General features: G+C 45.4%; 1 protein-coding gene across 5 annotated transcripts in view; it reads right to left on the reverse strand.

Annotated features, from left to right (window-relative positions):
- Nucleotides 1–21297, reverse strand: part of GDPD5 (glycerophosphodiester phosphodiesterase domain containing 5) — a 239227-nt gene that overhangs the window by 15530 nt on the left and 202400 nt on the right. For all 5 annotated transcript variants that reach the window (XM_068266612.1, XM_068266613.1, XM_068266615.1 and 2 more), the window contains 3 exons: nt 18908–19065; nt 16198–16345; nt 13686–13768 (listed from right to left, as the gene is read on the reverse strand). In XM_068266612.1, coding sequence (XP_068122713.1) covers nt 13686–13768; nt 16198–16345; nt 18908–19065 — 389 coding nt within the window. The remainder of the gene's footprint in view (nt 1–13685; nt 13769–16197; nt 16346–18907; nt 19066–21297) is intronic.

The following is a 21297-nucleotide window of genomic DNA, read 5'->3' on the forward strand; positions in this document are numbered from 1 at the left end:
TTGTAAGTGGTCTCTGAATTTGTAATGCATTCTCAGTCTTTATGCAACTCTCAGGGACTTCTGCTGTTCTATAATCCTCTCTTAGCAAAGGAAGGCAGTACAGAGAGAAAGCCCCTCCTCTAACGGTCCCAACAGAGGGGTGGAGTTAACTCCACCCCTTTGCTGGGTGGATAACTTAGTGGGTGGGGGAAGAGCTTCTTTTCTGCAGTAGACGGCTGAGCTGCTGTTTGTCGAAAAAGTTCAGCCGACCTGGCTGCCAGCCACAAGCGCCGTTCGGCATGCGGTCGAAAGGAAACGGCCGGTCACACTGTGCGTCATGTTTGACATAAGTCTGGCGAGCACAGCAACCAGCATGCTTAGATTAAATTCCATTGGTGGCCAGAGCTGTGCCTGATTAGGCAACCCTAAAATTTACACTGCTTACTGTGCTGCGAAATGTCTTACTGCGATATCTCCACAGCCACGCCTCCTACACATCAAATTTTGAGGGTAATGGGTGGGGGGGGGGGGGGGGGAGGGGTTAACCCACCTATGTGTCAAACTGCAGGCCCCTGGTTCACAAGTGAAGTTTGTTTACTCTATCTCGGGAACAAGAGGGTTTTGGGGCTGCAATTTGGCCCATAGTTAGGGAAGGGGGATCCTCTCTATATTTTCAAAATTTGGGGAGTGTAAGAGGCGTGGCTGCGGAGACATTTGGGGTAATTAGTTTAAAGTTTCCACTGCATGTTACTCAGTGAGGAAGGCAGCACTGTGGTAGCATGATCACACACTGCACTGGCCTGTCTTCACCCGTGGCGAGTGCTAGGAAGCGCCTAGCTGGTGGGCGGGCTTAGCTGAACTGCAGTGAATTCACAGCCTGCCAACTGCTCGTGGAAAAGAGGCCTACTGCTAGGTACACACCATACAATTTTCTGGCAGATTTACCTGCCAGATCAATTATTTCCAACATGTCCAATATGAATTGATCGATTTTTCGAATGTTTAATTGTTTTTTTCTATTTTTTTTAAATCGATCTTTATAGAACTGAACCAAAATCGATTGAAAAAACGATTAAAACGTTCAGAAAATCGATCGAAATTCAGATCGGACGTGTTGGAAATAATTGATCTGGCAGGTAAATCTGCCAGAAAATTGTATGGTGTGTACCGAGCATTAGAGATGCAAGAAGGCAGCGATTATCTCAGTCCACAAGATCCCAGAGTTTTCAGAAGGAAAGTTAGGAGCACACTTAAAATCATTAAACCATAAACAATTGTGAAAGAGGAGGAGCAAGCAGGGTGCGTTCTCATGACAGGCGAATGTTGGCGATGATGACATCAAACAAGAGAGCTCTGCAGAATTCTAATGAGCTGATGGAGAGAGATATGCAGGAATGGGGGGCAATGGCAAATGGTTTTGGGTGCAGTTAATGCAGAGATGGAATAAGATGCAGTCCTAGGGGTCCTAGGCATGGTAGTAGGTTTGGGGCCCCCTAGTGGGCCTTTTGGTAAGCTGAAGTGCAGAGAGGTCAGAGAAGTTGGTAGGTGGGTCCCTTGACACCCACCATGTCCCAGGTACCTGCCTAGGTTGCCTGATGGATGATCCTGCTCTAAGTTAAAGAGACACCGAAGCGAAAAAAATATATATGATATAATGATTTGTATGTGTAGTACAGCTAAGAAATAAAGCAGTAGGAGCAGAGACATAAGTCTAATATTGTTTCCAGTACGTTAAGAGTTAAGAAACTAGAGTCATCTATGCAAAAGAGCCAATGAGCTCCAGAGAGCTCTGTCTTCTGAAGCTTATTATCTCAAGTGTCTCTAACCGTATTGTTTTTTTTTTCTCTCCAGAGGACAGTTCAAAAGTTCACGGTCCTGCTCTGTAAAATCATTTAGAATGCCGAGTAGTGTGTAAACTGCAAATATTAGAAAATGATGCAATGTTATAAAAAAACTTTATACCTGAAAATAAAAATATTAGAATATTTTCTTTGCTACTAATCTTGTAGTAATTATCAGTACTACACAACCAATTCATTATATCATCATTTTTTTTTTTTGCTTCAGTGTCTCATTAATGAAAACAAGCGTGAAAGGTTGACTATGTCCTGCATGTGGCTCAGTAACCACCCGGGTCACACTAATGCAAATGTTTCTGACGTCATGTGAATGCAACTTGCATGCAGTTTGAGACTTGGCCAACCAAATGCGATTTTCTGCTAATTTTGATTGGTTCAGTGCATGGCAACAAAATCTGCATGGATTCAGAATAATTAGTTTTTTTGTTCACCTTCTCCAGGTGTGAAGACTGAGGGGGATGTGGAGTTCATGTCAGGCAGTGGTCAGTGTAAAAATACCATCTTCCTTTATTGGGGTACCTCAGCCACACCCCCTTCCCCCCTGCTGCCATCAATGCAGGTCATTCTATGATCTATATCAATACAGGAAGTTAAAGGGCCACTTTAAAAAATGTTTTGCTTTGTAAACCAAGACAAACCTAAAAGATCAAATAACACCATTTCTTTCCCTATGAAGTACACTAATGGCTGAGATATGTTTACTTTCAAATAGAACATTTCACAAGAGATCGAGCGATGGCGACGCAGTGGTAGGGTACGGCGCTTTTCCTCTGAATATTTCCAGTAATGGATTATTCTCTGTCCAGCGGCTGTTACGCCATCTCTTGTCACATTTTATAGCCCTTAAAGAGAAACTCCAACCTAGAATTGAACTTTATCCCAATCAGTAGCTGATACCCCCTTTTACATGAGAAATATAATGCTTTTCACAAACAGACCATCAGGGGGCGCTGTATGACTGATTTTGTGCTGAAACCCCTCCCACAAGAAGCTCTGAGTACCGCGGTACTCTGGGCAAACTGCCACAATGTAACAAGGTTCACAGACAGGAATTAGCTGTTTACAGCTGTCTCCAACAGCCAAAACAGCTAGGAGCAGCTACATAACCTGCCCACAGTAAAAATGTCACCATGTGATACATAGCAGAATGTAAATCGGGGTGAGGAAAGATTTCACAATGAGCAAACACTGACTAAATCATTTATACATAATTATTGTAAAAATGAAGCACTTATTTTTCTACATTATTTTCACTGGAGTTCCTCTTTAAGAAGAAGCAACAAGAACTTGCTTTATCCATAAAGGACCATTGAGAACGATTGTAAAATGTAAAAAATATTAAAAAAATGGAGATCTCTCCTAAGTTAAATGCACTATAAATTACTTTCCCCCTACGTTGCTGTCACTTACAGGAGGGGGGAACTCTATAGGAAGATGACAGCCATCTTCCCTGCTTATTCGATCACTATTTTAGCAGTTGGACTGTGGAACTGCCCTTCAACAAGTGCTTTTATAAATAAAGAAATGACCGAGAATTCCCCACGAGGAGATGGACTAGGCCAAAAACCTGTCAGATTTGTCAGCTTTTTACTAGCTACTGTAAGTGGCATAGGAAATAAAAAGCAATTCATACAGCATTTTACTCTGGGAGACATCTACATTTCATAGGGATGTATTTTAAATTTTACAATTTTTGCAATTCTTATGCTTTAACCGCTTGCAGCAGCACATAGAAAATGAAATGCTGTTGAAAAAGAAAAACCCCCATGAGGAGATGGAGTTGTCCAAAACCTGTCTGTTAGATTTTAAAGGGAACCTAAACTGAGAAGGATATGGATTTTTCCTTTTCAAATAATACCAGTTGCCTGGCAGTCCTGCTGATCCTGTGTCTCTAATACTTTTAGCCACAGCCCCTGAACTAGCATGCAGATCAGGTGCTCTGACTGAAGTCAGACTGGATTAGCTGCATGCTTGTTTCAGGTGTATGATTCAGTCACTAATGCAGCCAAAGAGCTCAGCAGGGCTGCCAGGCAACTGGCATTGTTTAATAGGAAACATCCATATTCCTCTCAGTTTAGGTTCCCTTTAACTGCTTGCTTTTTTTTTTTTGCAAGGAGTGGTCCTTTAAGGAGCCGTCCGGGTACAAAAGGTTAATTCAGTTATGTACAACCTGTTTACAAAGCAAAACATTTGGTCCTTTACCAGGACAGGGGTGCAGAGCAGGCAGAGAGCGCATGTCAATATATCACATGCAACCTTATGGCACCAGCTGTCACACAGCACTGCCATACTGGAGAGGCTCAATGAGGTGTGCTTGCATGCAATTGTATTGCTAATTGTATGCAGATAGGAATATGAATAGGAAATGAAGTGAACTCAATGTGAGAGTGACATGGAGGCTGCCATATTTGTTTCCTTTTAACCACTTGAGGACCACAGTACTAAACCACCCCCTAAAGACCAGGCCATTTTTTGTTAGTTGGGCCACTGCAGCTTTAAGGCCTTGCTGCAGGGCCGCACAACACAGCACACAAGTGATTCTCCCCCCCCTTTTCTCCCCACCAACAGAGCTCTCTGCTGGTGGGGTCAGATCGCCCCCCGGATGTTTATTTGTTTGTTTATTTTTGTGTATTGTTAAATACATTTTACAGTTTTTTTTTATTATTTACATATTCCCCCCTCCCTCTCCCGGCCAGCCTATCACAGCGATCGGCTTTGATAGGCTTCAGCCTATCACTGCTGATCACTCTCTTGTGCCCCAGGGGGACAGCTGTGTCACATAGCTGTCCCCAGTACAGCGCTGCCTCAGATTGCAGCGCTGTGCCCAGTAAATAGACGGTGCTTTTGCCATCTAAAAGTCTCCCTGCTCGGAGCCTGAAGGCAGGGCGGAGCTCCGACATTCAAGGGGAGATGCATGCGCAATCTCCTGCAGTAGCTGGCTCCAGTACTTGGCGCCAATTACCGTGACACGGTCTTCCGGTAGTTACCTGGCAGCCCTGCAGGTCTATTTGGCTGCAGTTGTGTCTGAATCACGCCAGAAATAAGCATGCAGCTAAGCCGGTCAGATCTGACAATAATGTCAGAAACCCCTGACCTGCTGCATGCTTGTTCAGGGGCTATGACTAAACGTATTAGAGGCAGAGGATCAGCAGAGCAGCCAGGCAACTGGTATAGCTTAAAAGGAAATAAATATGGCAGCCTCCATATCCCTCTCACCTCGGGTTCACTTGAAATGATACCATATCTGCATACAATGTGCATGTCAGACTTCTTAGCATTTTATTCAGTATCTTTATTTAATAAGAGTTTTAGTGCCAACTTTCACCACTTCCAGGAAAAGACCTTTATAACTGTCCTATTTGCACACCTATAGTGCAAATAGGACATTTATATAAACATCTATTCACCTGAATTACACGCGTGCCACGGGATCGCATGCGCACGCCTGCCACGGGATCGCATGCGCACGCCTGCCACGGGATCGCATGCGCACGCCTGCCACGGGATCGCATGCGCACGCCTGCCACGGGATCGCATGCGCACGCCTGCCACGGGATCGCATGCGCACGCCTGCCACGGGATCGCTTGCCCACGCCTGCCACGGGATCGCATGCGCACGCCTGCCACGGGATCGCATGCGCACACCTGCCACGTGATCGCTTGCCCACGCGTGCCACGCATTTATACCCTTCAGCCCACGGCATGACTTGATCTGATGCAAATTTACACGACTCAAAAATGGACCAATGAAAGACAACCACTGCTGCATTTGACTAGCCCATTTTCAACCTGTACACATTTGCATAAACCATTCATCAACTCTTAATTATTAGCATCTCATAGACCAGGGTATACTCACCTTTTCCTACGATATCTAACAATGTCCCCCATACCCAGATCTCATGCCATTCTGCAACAATAGCAGACATGGACTACCTGTGTGGATTGTGGCTGGGATCTTCAATTCCAGTCCTTGTCCCGTCCGCTCTGCGGTTGAGCGAATAGGTTTGTGGCCAGAAGGAAAGACTGCAGCCTCATAGGGCCACACAGCGCAGGAGGCGAGCACTGCATGGAACCTGTGCACACTGTCAACTATAACACTACGTAGGAGTCAAGTATAAATAGTCACTTCCCAGCTACGTTTTAGGCCCTGTACACACATCCAATTTTAATCTGCAGATTGGCCAATTTTACCACCTCCATGTACTATAAGGGCCAACTGATTTCGATATTCTATGAACAGATTGTGTAGGTAATGCTCTCTTTCTATATGGAATTGGTAAAATTGGCCACTCGTCTGCAGATTTCCCTGGAGGTCCCTGTAAATGGATGAATACACTTATTAGGCTGGGACAGGTCCTTCTGAATTATTACACCCTATCTGCCTCCCCAAGATCATGTCACAATGGAGGACATCTGGACGGACAGAGGTGGACTGAGAAGGAGGAGGAGGAGACAGCAATTACCTGATTGTGTGATAACTGTGAGATGCCAGAATGCAGCAGAGAAAGAGAGAAGGAACATGCAAAGAGCGTTATGAGAGTCAGCACAGAAAGAAAGCAACGGTTAGTAGTCAATGTTTATACATTCGGCCTGCCTGTCTCCCGAGCCTGAACAAAGCAGAGGAGAACAATATCTCAGCACTTACAAACTCTGAAGGATTCAAACTTATGCTAAACCCACCAGGAGAAGAAGAAATCTCAACTGAGTTGGCTAATGGTGACACAAGAGGAGATAAAGTGGTGGCCATTTTGAGAGTGATCCATGGTTTATGAGGTAAAAAACTGTACAGAGGTACTTCGAGAGGACAACCGTTTTGAGAAGATGAGAACAGCAAGTGAACATCTACATAACGTTTTCCTTCATACAAGGATGCTGTTTTCTCAAAACCACTGAAGACCGGAGCGAAGCAATTGCCCGTAGCACCTTAATCAAGATTTCAGGAGAATTCTGATCGGATACTCCGTGCAACTACTCCATTTCTCTTAGTCCTTATCTTGATAAACCAACCCTACCACAGGCTTAGCTGATGAAGAAACCATCTCGGTGAAGGTCCTTCTGTGGTCAACTAAATTGCAAAACCAGGGCTAAACTACTACGGAAGAAAAACAGTCCCTTATAGAGAATACCAATCTACCATGTCCACAGACCTCACATCAGATACTGCCAATCTCAGGCCAGAGAATTCCAATCTACCATGTCTATAGTCCGCACAACAGATAAGGCCTATCTCAGGCCTGAGAATCCTCAATGAACTCCTCGTCCGTGTTTAATAAGCAAGACAGGCCAAGAATGTGGAACCGTTGAGTGTGAAGCTGAAGCCACCATATCAGATTGCAGAAAAATTACAGACATTTTTACAATCTGCGACTTCCTTGTGACAGTTTACACACGAGAGATTAGATAATCAGAAGCTGGATTTTGTGTAAATATTTGTGGTTTACACTTCACCCGTGTTGCAGAGACAAGCCTGAGATGCTGGTGGCGACACATAGGCCAGGGAGTGAAGTCTGTATACTGAAGGTCACTTTTTATACCTGATGACCCGATAAGGGGACATAATAACAGTGGCACCAGCAGGACCAAAACAACTTCCTGTAACTTCTATTTGCGTTGTGTCTCGAGCAGTATTCCCCATCCCCCAGGGTCGGGTGACAAGTTCATGGACCAAGCCTGCAGTACACGGATCACTTCAGATCAGATTTGACATACAGGGAATCCAGAAAGTATTCACAGCGCATCATTTTTTCCACATTTTGTGATGTTACAGCTTTATTTCAAAATTGATTAAATTAATTTTTTTCTCTGGTCTGATGAGACAAAGATTGAAATCTGAATGCCAGGCATCATGTGCCTTCATCATTAGGCCTATACCATCCCTACAGTGAAGCATGGTGGTGGGGATGTTTTTCAGTGGCAGGAACTGGGGGGCTAGTCAGGATAAAGGAAAGATGACTGCAGCAATGTACAGAGACATCCTGGATGAAAACGCGATCCAGAGCATTCTTGAACTCTTGCTGGGTACACACCATGCATTTTCCCGCTCGATCCACGGGTCGATCGGGATCGATTCGATTATTTCCAACATGCTCGATTCGCGTTTCGATCATTTCTGCCGTCGATTTTGCATACTTAACATGCAAATCGACGGCAGGAAAACGCATGATGTGTACCCAGCATTAGACTGGGGAGACTGTTCATCTTACAGCAGGGCAACGACCCTAACCACACAGCCAAGATGTCAAAGCAGTAGCTTCAGGACAACTCTGTGAATGTCGTTGAATGGCCCAGCCAGAGCCCAGACTTGAATCTGATTGAATCTCTCTGGAGGGATCTTAAAATAGCTGTTCACCGACGCTTCCCATCCAACCTGATGGAGCTTGAGAGTTATTGTAAAGCAGAACGGGCAAAATTGCCTAAGGATAGGTGTGCCAAGCTTGTAACATACTCAAAAAAGACTTGAGGCCAAAGGTGCATCGACAAAGTATTGAGCAAAGGCTGTGGCTACTTATGTACAGGTGATTTCTCAGATTTTTTTTATTTTTTTATAAATTTGCCAAAACCTCAAGTAAACTTTTTCATTTCGTCATTATGGGGTGTTGTGTGTAGAATTCTAGAATAACGCTGTAACATAGAAAAAAATGTTGAAATGCCCTGTAATGCGCTGTGAATACTTTCTGGATGCACTGAATTAACCCCCCTGACGGTATTATTATTTCCGGATTTTATGGTCTTTTTAAAAACATTTCAGACCCAAAATATTTCTAAACTGGTATCTAACCCCAAGGAAATTAGCAATTTTAATCCACACCAATCTCCACAATGTTGGAGGTGCGGGAAAGACATTGGTACAATTGATCATACATTATGGGATTGTCCACCTATAAGAAAATTATGGATTGCTATATTTAGCTCTATATCTTTATACTCTACCATTCGTCTTGTTCCTAACCCAGAATTAGCACTACTACACGTGGGTATAGAGAATTTCCTGGCCACAAATAGACTATTAGTATTGCATGTCCTTTTTGCTACTAGACAAAAGATCCTTGCAAATTGGAGAACTAGCGAAATTCCACGACTAACTCAGATTAAAGCTATGGCAAACTCAAATTTAGCAATGGAACGATTACTTTCTGCTCGACTAAGGAGCATTGCCTTACCAATGTTACAGATATCTTAAGCTTTTTTTTTTTTTGTATCCCTATTGGTACACATCCTGTTCAATACACAACCTGCCTGGTACATAAGGTGCATATTGCCTGGGAGTCAGGCCATGGTTGCATTTATTACCTTCATTGGTGTTTATGCTGAATTTGACAATCTCTTAGGGCTCGTTTCCACTAGGGCGAATCCGCATGCGGGCACTGCATGCGGATTCGCATAGTTAATGTTAGTGAATGGGGCTGTTTCCACCTGTGCGGCGTGCGGGAGCGATTTGGCGGCGGGCCAAATCTGCACGGCGGGACCCACAGTTTTCGCCTGCGTCGGGAATCCGTGCGAATCGCCGCTAATGTATTTAATAGTAAAAACGCATGCCTTTGTTACATGCGTTTTTACCCGCGATTTCGCGTGCGATTACGCACCCTTCTCAATGTTATTTTGCCCTGGCAGTGTCATGGTTAATTTCGCATGGCACCCTGCCATGCGAAATCGCACGCGAAATCGCGGGTAAAACGCATGCGGAAACGCACCCGCATGCGTTTTTACAAGCGTCGGAATCCTGGCGAAATCGCGTCGCACTAGTGGAAACGGGCCCTTAGATATATCTAAGTAGGTTATGCTTTATTCATACCTATATGGATTAGATATGTACAATCTCAAGATCTACGACTATACTAAAAGTTAAGATGTATTGTAATGAAGATAAACATGGACCAAAGGTACATTCTTTTTTCTTCCCCTCTTTTCATACTCTCCATTCCTATCCTCTTTTTTCATACTTCTCTATACTCCACTCTTTTGGTTATAAAATGTTAATAACTCTTTAATTAGGAGTGTTTTCATCCCTTTCTTTAAGCATAAGTTGTAATTTACTAAACTGTGTATTCAGTTATGTATAATGTAATATTAAGAATTATTGATGCAAATGTTGAATATGTTACGACATGCTGTTAAACTAAACAAAATCCTTCAATAAAAATTATTGAAAAAAATAAAAAATAAATAATGTTTCAGACCCTAAAAGCAGGAAAAAATCATGCAGCCAGAGTTTCTGCAGCAGCCCCTGCTCTGACTCACCTCTTTGAGCTCCAGCGCTGCAATTTTACCTCCGTCCTCCGGGTGGTGCTGTAACTCTGTGGTGAGATCGATGACCGCGATCTCACCAGAGTGATTCAGAGCATCGGAGGACAGGAAGGAGAATGGCTACCAACGTCTGGATCCCCCGGGAGGTGAGTAAAAACGCCCGCTGCATGCTATACTCTGCATAGAGCTCCTGGCAGGTAGCCCGGGCATAGCTCAGGATTACCGCCAGGGAGGTTAAAGAGGTACTGTAGTGACATATAGTTAAATGCAGTAAATTATTTAAGATACACAGTTTTATGCTAAAGTGGACCTAAGAAGGTACACCGGGCTTTATTTATACTTACCTGGGGCTTCCTCCTGCCCCATGAGCACTGTGGCCTCTCTCGCCGTCCACTTCAGCCTCTCCTTGCTGTATGCCTCCCGGTAATCTGGCACCAGTCGTTGCGCTCCCACGGCTAGGAGAATTCTGCGCCTGCGTAGTAGCACTATGCAGGTGCAGAATGCTACCGGGGAATGGAGCATGGTGGGGGCGCGCACGTAACTGAGCCGCACATAAGCCCATGACTGGCGGCGACTGACCGGATTACTGGGAGTTGTAGCCCTAGAACGGAGGTGCTAAAGAAGACAGCGAGGGAAGCCACAGTGCTACTGGGGCTGGAAGAAGTCCCAGGTAAGTATAAGGAGGTGACTGGAAAGTGTAATGGTTAAGGGCTCCGCCTCTAACACAGGCGACCTGGGTTCAAATCTTGGCTCTTCCTATTCAGTAAGCTGCACCTATTCAGTAGGAGTCTCCCTAACAATGCTACTGCCTATAGACTGCCCCCTATTGGCTGTCGCTTTGGCGCTTTGAGACTGCCAGGAGAAAAGCATGAAATAAATGTTATCTGTCTGTGTGTTATAAATAATGCCCAGTGTACCATCTCAGGTGCACTTTAAATAGCCTGGTTTCAGCATCAGAACCACTTCCTATATATTAATGTACATTATTATGTAGCCCCGCCCTCCCACTAAAGCTTATGCTAGGCTATTATGCTAAATTCTTTCCATTCTACCTCGAGCATTCTGGGAGACCAGAGATCTTTTCTACTGGCATCAGAACTCTCATTAAACGAGCATTCCAAAATTGGTGTGAGTGGAAATTTTACAAAGGACAAACACTGAATAATTTATGATTTAATATTGTAAAATAGATGAAAAGATGGAGTTATTTTCACTACAGTTCCTCTTTAAACATTCATCCTTGGTAAAAGCACAGGGGGAGAAACCCATAACATACTTTAAGGTTTGTCGTTTGGACTGAACGTTTCAGGTGGGAGGAGTACACTGGTTGGGGGCAACTAAACTGCTGCTGAGAAGATCATCGGGTCACCCCTGCCACCCCTGGACATCCTTCAATCATCCAGAATGAGGTCCAGGGCAAACAAGATCACTCAAGACCCCTCCCACCCAGGCAGTTGCTTCTTCGCCCCCCTTCCTCTAGGTCGCCGTTATAGGTCCATCCTCACCAAAACCACGAGGCATAAAAACACCTTCTTTCCCCAAGCGGTTGCCCTACTTAATTCATGCACTCTCCCAACCGACATCCCCTAATCTTCCTCGGCCACCCCCGTGCGGAACACGAGCACGGAAAGAACAGCCTCCGGCTGGCCATGCTGTACCACATGTCATCGTTCAAATGTCTGTTTGCATAAGAATAGACCTGCTCAACTGAACTAAGTGTTAAATTGAAGTCAGGGTGTCTCTGTAGCTAAGATCTGTACCATGTGCTGTTGCCACTGCTGCTATTGACTGTCAAACTGCTGTAGTGTCTATGTAGATATTATCTGTACCATGTTGATGTTGCTAAGCCAATTGCCGTTGTGTCCACAAAAAATTCCGGGTGCGGCTCCTGCCGTACTTGGCGAATAAAGTTGATTCTGATTCTGAACTAAACAAGGTACTAAATCCTCCAAGGCAGAAAAAAACCCCCCTAATTTACCCTTATCCCCCCCTCCTTTCCCACTGTAGTGCCATAGTTCTTAGGTGCGTGCACACCTTTGACTTGTGCCGCCCATTGGGGATTCGTACTCTATTCCCGTGGGGGACATTGCTGGTTTGATCTATACAGATGCCTCTCAGCTGACAACGAGCTCTGTTGCTATGTGCAGGTGGGTGGGTGTATCCCGCGGAATGGCGCATACGTATCGGCCCACAGTGGGTGGGGAAGCAGTTGCCCATCGTTCGGCCAAGTTGATCCACCTGAAGGATCACTTGCGGAGGGCCCGTTAGGGGCTGAGGTAGTCCTCGTCACCTGCCTCAGCAGACTTTAGTCATGCGTATGCACCAGACATTAGTGTACAACTATACAACTGAGCGGGGGGGCAGGAAGAACGTTTGCGATGGATAATCACTATGCTAAGTAAACATTTGCAGTAATTGTTACCTCTATATCAGGAATGATCAGCAATAGGTGGAGGACCCCAGCTGGGACCCTATTCCCCTTAACACATCACAAAGTCGAAACCGGTCGGGAGGAAGAGTGGGAAAGTTTTTTTCTTTACTGATCTAAGCTAGCACTTTATGGGCGTAGTCTTACATGTGATTAGATGCAAAAGAGTTCTGTTTGCAAGGACCCCCAATGCGAGTGCCCATTTTGCCTGAATTCTTGTGTGTGTACTAATAAATATGCCCCAGGTAAGTTGAAATGCTTTTTTCCCCGCTTCAAGTGGATCTGAGATAAACTTTTACTCATTGCATAATTGTGTTCCTTTCATATAGTTTATAGGGCATTCCTCAAGCCAAATACTTTTTTTGTTTTGTTTTAATACTCTAATTCCCTATAAACTACACAAGCCTCGCCCAGAGCTCCTTTTGTGCCTTGGCACTGTAGCAAGGTCTTATGGGAGCTCAGTCTGGGCAGGAGGAAGAGGAGGTTACTAGCCATTGATTTCAGAGGAAGAGGGGAGGAGGAGAGGGGACTGAATTTACACACAGGCAAGCTGATCTCCAGTCCTCAGCCTGTGACAAACAGAACATGGTCACTCTCGTATCACAGGAATAAATAATCATATTCTATTGAAGCAGTTTGCAGTTAGATATGCTGTGTAAACTATCTAAACTTTAGATAAGATACTGTATATAGACAAGTTACTTGTTATAGTTAGTTTTTCATCTCGGATCCGCTTTAAATAACCCTTTAAAACAGTTGCACAGTTGCAGGGATAGCTTTGATCAGGCGATGAAGCTGCCAATAAGCTTGCAGGAAATTCACTCGAAGTCCAGTAAGTTTGCAGACTTAGTGAGAGTTTGAGCGGGGGTATTGCTTTGTTGTTGTTTTTTTTTTTTTAAACTTTTTAGGGTAATGCTGGTCACGTGACCACAATATGGAATCATAAATTATTAGAAGAATGTTCCTTAACAGTCCCCCTCTAAGATAATCGATCAGTTTCACCACAACAATGATCACTATTATGTACTTTCCAACAGTACATTACCACAGAGCTCACAGCGGAAGAAGGTAATATTGTGTTTGAATGGTGGAAGTATTTATACGCCAGTTAGTGACTACCGTGGGAATTAGAAAGAAAGAGTAAATTAAAGTCATAAAAGCAAGACACTTACTTCTGTAATACAAAAATTCCTATAATTACAGTGAATGAGATCAGGTCTGACGTGATCCATATGAGAGAGTATTCGTCTGGAGGCTTGAAGATAAAAAACACAAAGACAGATTAAAGTTAAAAGTTCAACTCGCTAAAATGTTTTCAAATACGACAGCAGACTGAAAACACAGCAGCAGAGAATTAGTTTAGTCTATGGCCAGTGAAAGTGTAGTGCTAATTAGTTCTTATGGTCCTTTCAAACTATCTGCAGTGTGTGCTGACCTCTGCTACCTCAAGTATTTACAGTATAAGCTGTTTCTTTGTGCCTGTACTGATAGTATACTATTTGCAGTATGTGCTGATCTCTGCTATGTCCAGTATGTACAGTATAAGCTGTTACTGTGCCTGTACTGATAGTAAACTAGCTGTATTGTGTGCTAATCTCTGCTACCTCCAGTATGTACAGTATAAGCTGTTACTCTGTGCCTGTACTGATAGTAAACTAGCTGTATTGTGTGCTAATCTCTGCTACCTCTAGTATGTACAGTATAAGCTGTTACTCTTTGCCTATACTGATAGTAAACTAGCTGCAATGTGTGCTGATTTCTGCAACCTCCAGTATGCTGAGTGTAAGCTGTAACTTTGTGCCTGTACTGATAGTAAACTAGCTACAGTGTGTGATGACAAGGGATGCTTCCTATTCCGAGTTGAGCAGCTGCTGCATTTGATAGGTCAATTTCCAAAGCTGCATACATTTGCATCAACTCAGAATTATCAGTGCCGGATTTGGGAAAAGGCACCCAAAGCCCGTGCCCAGGGCGCCAGAATCCACGAGAATCCAAAGGGCGGCAGGTGGTGACAGGCTGACTGCACTTGTCACCAGCGGTAAGAAGAATCGCAAGTCAGCAGCCGCCCCTTTACAATCGGCGGCTTGGAGTGAGCCTCTCTTCCAGGCAGCGTGGAACGGCTTCCTGAGGCTTGGGCAGCAGGGTCACTCAGCTCAGCCGCAGCCCGCACCTCCCCCCACGAGATTAGCCGCCAGATGCTATCCCCTGCCAACTACCCCCTCTCCCCCAGCAGGAGCCTATGCGGATGTCTTCCCCCCCCAAGCCCCGAGAGAGAGCGGGAGCAGCAGAGTAACGTACCTCTCCAGACTTCCAGCGCTGCCACCGAAGTGTCCTCTGCCAGCCACTGCTGTGCATCTCTCCCTCTCCCGCTGGCGTCTCTTACATGTGACTCGCTGGCAAGTTACCGGTGAGACACATGACAGGAATCGCCAGCAGGAGAGGGAGAGATGCACGGCGGCGGCTGACAGAGGAAACTTCGGTGGCAGCGCTGGAAGTCTGGAGAGGTACGTTACTCTGCTGCTCCCGCTTTCCCTCGGGGTTTGGGGGTGGGGGGGGGGGGGAGGAGGAGAAGATATCCGCACAGGTTCCTGCTGGGGCGGGGGGAGAATTAACAGGGGATAGCATCTGGCGGCCAATCTCGTGGGGGGATTTGCAGCATCTGACTAACTATACTGGGGAGGGGAGAGGGGGCAAGGGGGGATGGAATCGGACTACCTATGTGCTAAAGGGGGGGGGGGGGGCATGGCATCTGGCTACCTATTCTTAGGGGGGGGGGAGCCTCTGACTACCTATATTACTGTAAAGGGGGGGGGGGCAGGTTCTGACTACCTATACAAAAGGGGGGACAACATCTGTATACCTACAGTGAGGGGGCAAAGGGGGACAGCATCGGACTACCTTTACTAAAGGGCAGGGGGGGGGGGGGGGACACCGCATCTGTCTGCCTATAGTAATGGGGGGGGGGGGGGGTTGAGCATCAGACCACCTATACTAAAAAAAGGGTGGGGACATCTGTTTACCTATACTAAGGGGGTGGAAAGGATCTGGCTACCTATACTGGGGGTCATGAACATATTCAGCCCCAATTTGCTGCACAGGACCCTATTTTTTTTCCTGGCTGCACTCCCATGTACAAGTGCAACTGTACTGGGCACACACGAGTATGGCACTCACATTCTAATTAGCACAAAGTCACTTGTGCACAGAGGAAACAGACATGCACTAAAGGCTTTGAGCTACTGGGCATGTGCGGACCATTATTGTGCAGATCCAGTATGGTTGCACACAGATGGGAGTGTTGCAGCCACAGTGTAGATGAGGGTCCCAGGCAGCAGTGAGGGGTCTGAATATGTTCAGAAGGTCCCAGGGCAGGAACAGCAGGCACCAAGAGGATCTGTTAAGAATTTTGTGCCAGGTTAAGACTTTTTGCTCGGCGGAAAGTGTAAGTTTGGGGCTGTCGAGATGTTGTAAAGTGTGTGGGGGGCCTTGGGTGGTAAAAGGTACAAATCCGACCCTGAGAATTATCAACCATGCCTAGTGGTATCCCGAGCTTTAAAGTTTCTGCTTCTAAAACTTTCCCACTGCTTTTAAGGAATTGCCTGATCAATATTTCCCCTAAGGAGGGTCTTCCAGCAGCACCTGCCCATCCTACCACCCCTTCCCAACAGACAAGCGGCGACTTACCAGTATCCAGACAGGGAAAGGCACCTTACTGAGAATATGAGGGGCGTCCGAGGAGACCGACGGGACCCCGGAACACCATAACACTGAGAACAGCCACGGCTCATTCACCACATATGTGTTCAGAGTCAGATTGTATGACGTGTATTCCCTGTGGGTGAGGGGGAGAGAGGATTACTGTCAGATGTGAGATATTCAGGCACAAGAGCTCCTCCCACCTGTGATCATAAGCGCTCCTTCCACCTGTGATCATAAGAGCTCCTCCCACCTGTGATCATAAGAGCTCCTCCCACCTGTAATCAGCGCTCCTCCCAACTGTAATCAGAGCTCCTCCCACCTGTGATCATAAGAGCTCCTCCCACCTGTGATCATAAGTGTAGAGAAACCGAGAGCCCAATATAGTGTAGTATGTTAAGCATAAATGAAGTAAAGGTTATCGTGAGAAAATTATACTCACAAACATGGGTTACCACACAGGCAACCACTGTATAGGCAGGTGAGGAGATTAGACCTGTCCTCACTCAGGGATAAGAAGTCGCTCTCTGTAGATGCGAAAGGGGGTAGATCACCCCTCCACCAGGGGTGGACACGGTATAGCAGTAGGAGAACAGAGGCGCCAGCAGGATAAAAGTGGATAAAAACTTTAAAATTTGCTCAGTGAGGCGCTACACCTGCTATTGCTGAAATTCTGTCTTGTCCCCACTTTTATTGCCTGATGAAGCGGGCTGGGCCTGCGAAACGCGTTGCACTGTTTTGGGGTACTAATTAATAAATGTGACTACTATTCAGACAGTCTTTCGTGTCTGCTTTATGGAGGTAAGTCCACCACTTCCTCCCAGAAAATTTTAAAGTTTTTATCCACTTTTATCCTGCTGGCGCCTCTGTTCTCCTACTGCTGTGATCATAAGAGCTCCTCCCACCTGTAACCATAAGAGCTCCTCCCACCTGTAACCATAAGAGCTCCTCCCACCTGTAACCATAAGAGCTCCTCCCACCTGTGATCATAAGAGCTCCTCTCACCTGTGATCATAAGAGCTCCTCCTACCTGTGATCATAAGAGCTCCTCCCACCTGTAAACCATAAGAGCTCCTCCCACCTGTGATCATAAGAGCCCCTCCCTCCCAACAACAAATATACAAATAAATCTAATGAATGGACAACAACTCCCCTAACATATTACATCCCCTTACTGATGCCCTACTCTAAAGACGCCCATTAACTGCACAATTTTTGTACCATTTCAATTTTTAGTGAACCATCATATTTTCGATCACATTATTTAGATCATATTGCATTAAAACAGAGAAGCAGGTGAGCCAAATCGCTCCAAAAGATCACATTATTTATAGTTCCCTTAACCACTTCACCCCAAAGGGGTTTTACTCTAGCGGACAAGAGCGATTTTCACCTTTCCGTGCTCATCCCTTTCATTTGCCAATAGCTTAATCCCTACTTATCACAATTAAATGATCTATATCTTGTTTTTTTCACCACTAATTAGGATTTTTGGGGTTGATATTTGTTTTTAGTAATTACTTTATTTTCTACGCATTTTAAAGGGAAAAACAAGGAAAAAATGAAAAAATACACTATTTCTCCAATTTCATCCCCATTAGTTTTAATATAAAACACTGCTACTGTGCATAAAACCCACACATTTTATCTGCCTATTTGTTCTGGTTTTTACAATATTTTAATTATGTCCCTAGTACAAAGTATGGTGACAATATAGTATTTTTTCCCCCCACTATTTGCACATATATACGGTAATGCACGTGCACATGCGGGAGCGCGCACGTGCCGCTCCCCTGCCTCCTCTATGTCACTGCTCCCCGCCAATCAGCGGGGAGGGAAGGGACGCAGGCAGGGACCGGAGCTATGGAGGAGGCGGGGAAGCGTCAGAGACTGACAGATCCAGAGGTAAACAGCCGGCTGCGACACGCTGTGCGTCGACAGCTCGGCGTTTGATTTATGGGGGCATAGCAGAGCGCAGGGGGGGGGCTTAGGGAGGGGATCAGTATAGCAACAGAGGCTGGGCAGTATATGCAGACCCAGCCTCTGTGTGCTGGTAGCATTCTTAGAACCCACCACGGGTTCTCTTTAAAGAAAGGCATATTCTTTAATGGTGTGAATGACATATGGGAGGGATTTTCTCCCAACAGAATGAAGCTTTCTCCAGACGCTCTCAAAGGGAACCTAAACTGAGACGGATATGGATGTTTCCTTTTAAACAATACCAGTTGCCTGACTCTCCTGCTGATCAATTTGCTGCAGTAGTATCTGGATCTCACACCTGAAACAAGCATGCAGCTAATTCAGCCTGACTTCAGTCAGAGCACCTGATCTGCATGCTTGTTGAGGAGTTGTGGCTAAAAGTATTAGAGACACAGGATCAGCAGGAGAGTCAGGCAGCTGGTATTTTAAAAGGAAAAATCCATATCCTTCTCAGGTTTGGTTCCCTTTAACAACAGAATAACTACTGGGTATAACCTTGGGGATAAAATGTATGTTTTTCATGAGGTTGTCATTAAAAGAAACAAACCTCTTAGATATTTTATCATCATAATGCCCAACAGGAAAGCACAAGGGAAGGAGTGTCTTTCTCCTGACACTGGGGAATTCCCTTGCGGCACTTTTAGCAGCAGTGCTGATTTGCATAACTTGTGTATCTCTCATGCAAAATGAAATATAACAACCCTTTTCTGAGCCTCACCTGATGTCTTCCTGGTCCACCTCCGTATACCTCAAGTTGATGAAGGCGATGTCTCTGTCCTTCATGTATTCTGCATCTTTCTTGATGTTGGAAGCCTGAAGAAACCCCGGGGCCAGCTGCTGCACCAGAGTCCGCTCGTGGTCAGAGAGCCAGATCACCTGCAGGGGGAGCCAGACATCAGTCACTCCTCCAGCACAGCATGCTCAGATCTGATCGTACAATCTATCTCTGGGCTGCCCATAGGTCAGTCATTACCTAGCCACCCAACTCTATCCAAAACAAAACTTTTTTTTTTATTACTAGTGTGTTAAACAGGATTATAACTTTTTGGGGACATTTGCGCCACCCTGTGTCCACATCTGTGAGTATTTCAATTACGTGCTGCACAGGCAGGAAGTGGATAATAATCTCCATCCTGTGTTCATATCTGAGTATTTCCATTACTTCCTGTCCAGACAGAAGTGGGTAATCTCTTCAAGTTGGACAGAGACAACAAATAAAACACTTCTATTCGTGTTTTTTGCCCTCTTTCACTTCCAGTTCCAAGGACTACGTTTACATATTTCAGTCAGAAAACTCCACGGAAATCCAGGGGACAGGAAGTGAAAGTAATGTCCCCCATGTAGAACCTGACAGCAATAAAGAGAAATCCAAATGTTTCTAACCACAGACCATACTCTTTAAAATTAAAATATTCACACAAGCACCCCCCCCCCCTTCCAAAAGGAAAAAAAAACGCCAACCCAACATTTTAGTTTTCATTTTGAATAAAGTTTGATGTAGTGATGGTCAAGTCTAGGAAAACTCATGGAGAAGCATGTGATCAGTTTGGTCAGGAGAGAAATACGTAATACTTCGTACACACACTTGATTAAAGTCGACTGAGGCGGGCGATACAGACTGCCTCAAATGAAATATACTACCCCCCTATCGGCGACTCACAGGCGGTCTCTGTCCAGCTGATCAACCCACCCGAGTGATGAACAATTCTTTTGATCAAGCCACTCCCCGCCTCGTTTCTTCACGCGTGCGCCGCTCAGTTGTCCATCCGACTCCCCGCTTAGCAACAGAGCGTGTTGTCAGCTACACAGCTGACTTCATGTCAGTCAGCCGAGCCCAGCGATTTCGCTTAAGGGGATCGGGTCCCAATACCCGTGCATGTGCTCTGATTTGACTCCGATTTGCTAGTCATGATCATGAGCTAATGCAGTAAGTGATCACGGCCAATCAGAGCTTGGCAAATCTATCAGCTGATCAAACAAATCACATGCTTCACCATGAGTTCTCCTAGACATGGCTATCACCAGTTGGAAGTTTTTTAATGACCGACCTCAAAAGAGATATCCATGTATTTAGGATGGTCTGAGAAATGTGTGAAGAACCGCACCTTTCCTGATTCAGTTCCATCAATAATTTTGAGCTGTGCCAAAAATGTGTGAGGACCTCGGCCCTTGGGGACTGGAGTTCAACATCCCTGAGTACCCCTGATAGTTTGTTGCTGTGTGACTGTGAGAACCCTAATCACTTGTGGTGCAGGTGACACCCAGCACCCTAACACACCCCTGAGGTGTCACAAGGGAAGGAGAGGAGTGACTGAAGTGAGCCTTCAAGTCCAGACACAGCCCTGGGAAGGGCACATGGAGCATTCACTGAAAGATGGGGAGGCCCAAGGCAGAGTCCAAATACAGGTAACAGCAGGAGCAGCCCTGTGCTGGCTTGCATCAAGATGGTCATCAGCATGTTTCTGTGCGTTGGGGCTCCTGAACGGGGTCATTTGAAAAGTTGCAATTGTATACTTTTCTTTTCACAGAGATTCCATAGCGGAACCAGCTCTAGTGGCTGTGCTCTGTTTTCTGCAGCTCTCTGCTGCCCTCTACTGTCCGCTGCTGTGCTCTGCAAGGGGACATTGCCAGTTATAGTATAGGGGACATTACCTATATACCTGGAATCAGGAAATGTGGGCACCCATTAGCGAAAGTAGCTTGGGCATCTTTAGGGTTGGTCAAGTTTAGGCACCAGGGGGGAGATTAAGGGCCCATTTACACTTAATCAGTTGGTACACGTTAGTGTGCGTTAGTACGCATTTTTTCCATAGCAGTTCATTAAGAAAAGCTTTACGTTAAAACACGTATAGTGTAAAAGTGTAAAAGAGACCATAGGGAAACATGGACATTACTTTGAAACTCAGTTTTCTTTCAGTTATAAATGAGAGTAACTGATTAAACTGAATGGGAACCGCATTTAAAAAAAAATAAAGCAAATACTTACCTAAGGAGAGGGAAGGCTCTGGGTCGTATAGAGCCTTCCGTCTCCTCTCTCGGTGCTCTCTATCCTGTGCTGGCTCCCCCCCCCCCCCCATTTCAATCCCCCGCTGAAAGGGTATGTGGAAG

This window comes from Hyperolius riggenbachi, chromosome 2, assembly GCF_040937935.1.
Source record: "Hyperolius riggenbachi isolate aHypRig1 chromosome 2, aHypRig1.pri, whole genome shotgun sequence".
Taxonomy (NCBI): Eukaryota; Metazoa; Chordata; class Amphibia; order Anura; family Hyperoliidae; genus Hyperolius; species Hyperolius riggenbachi.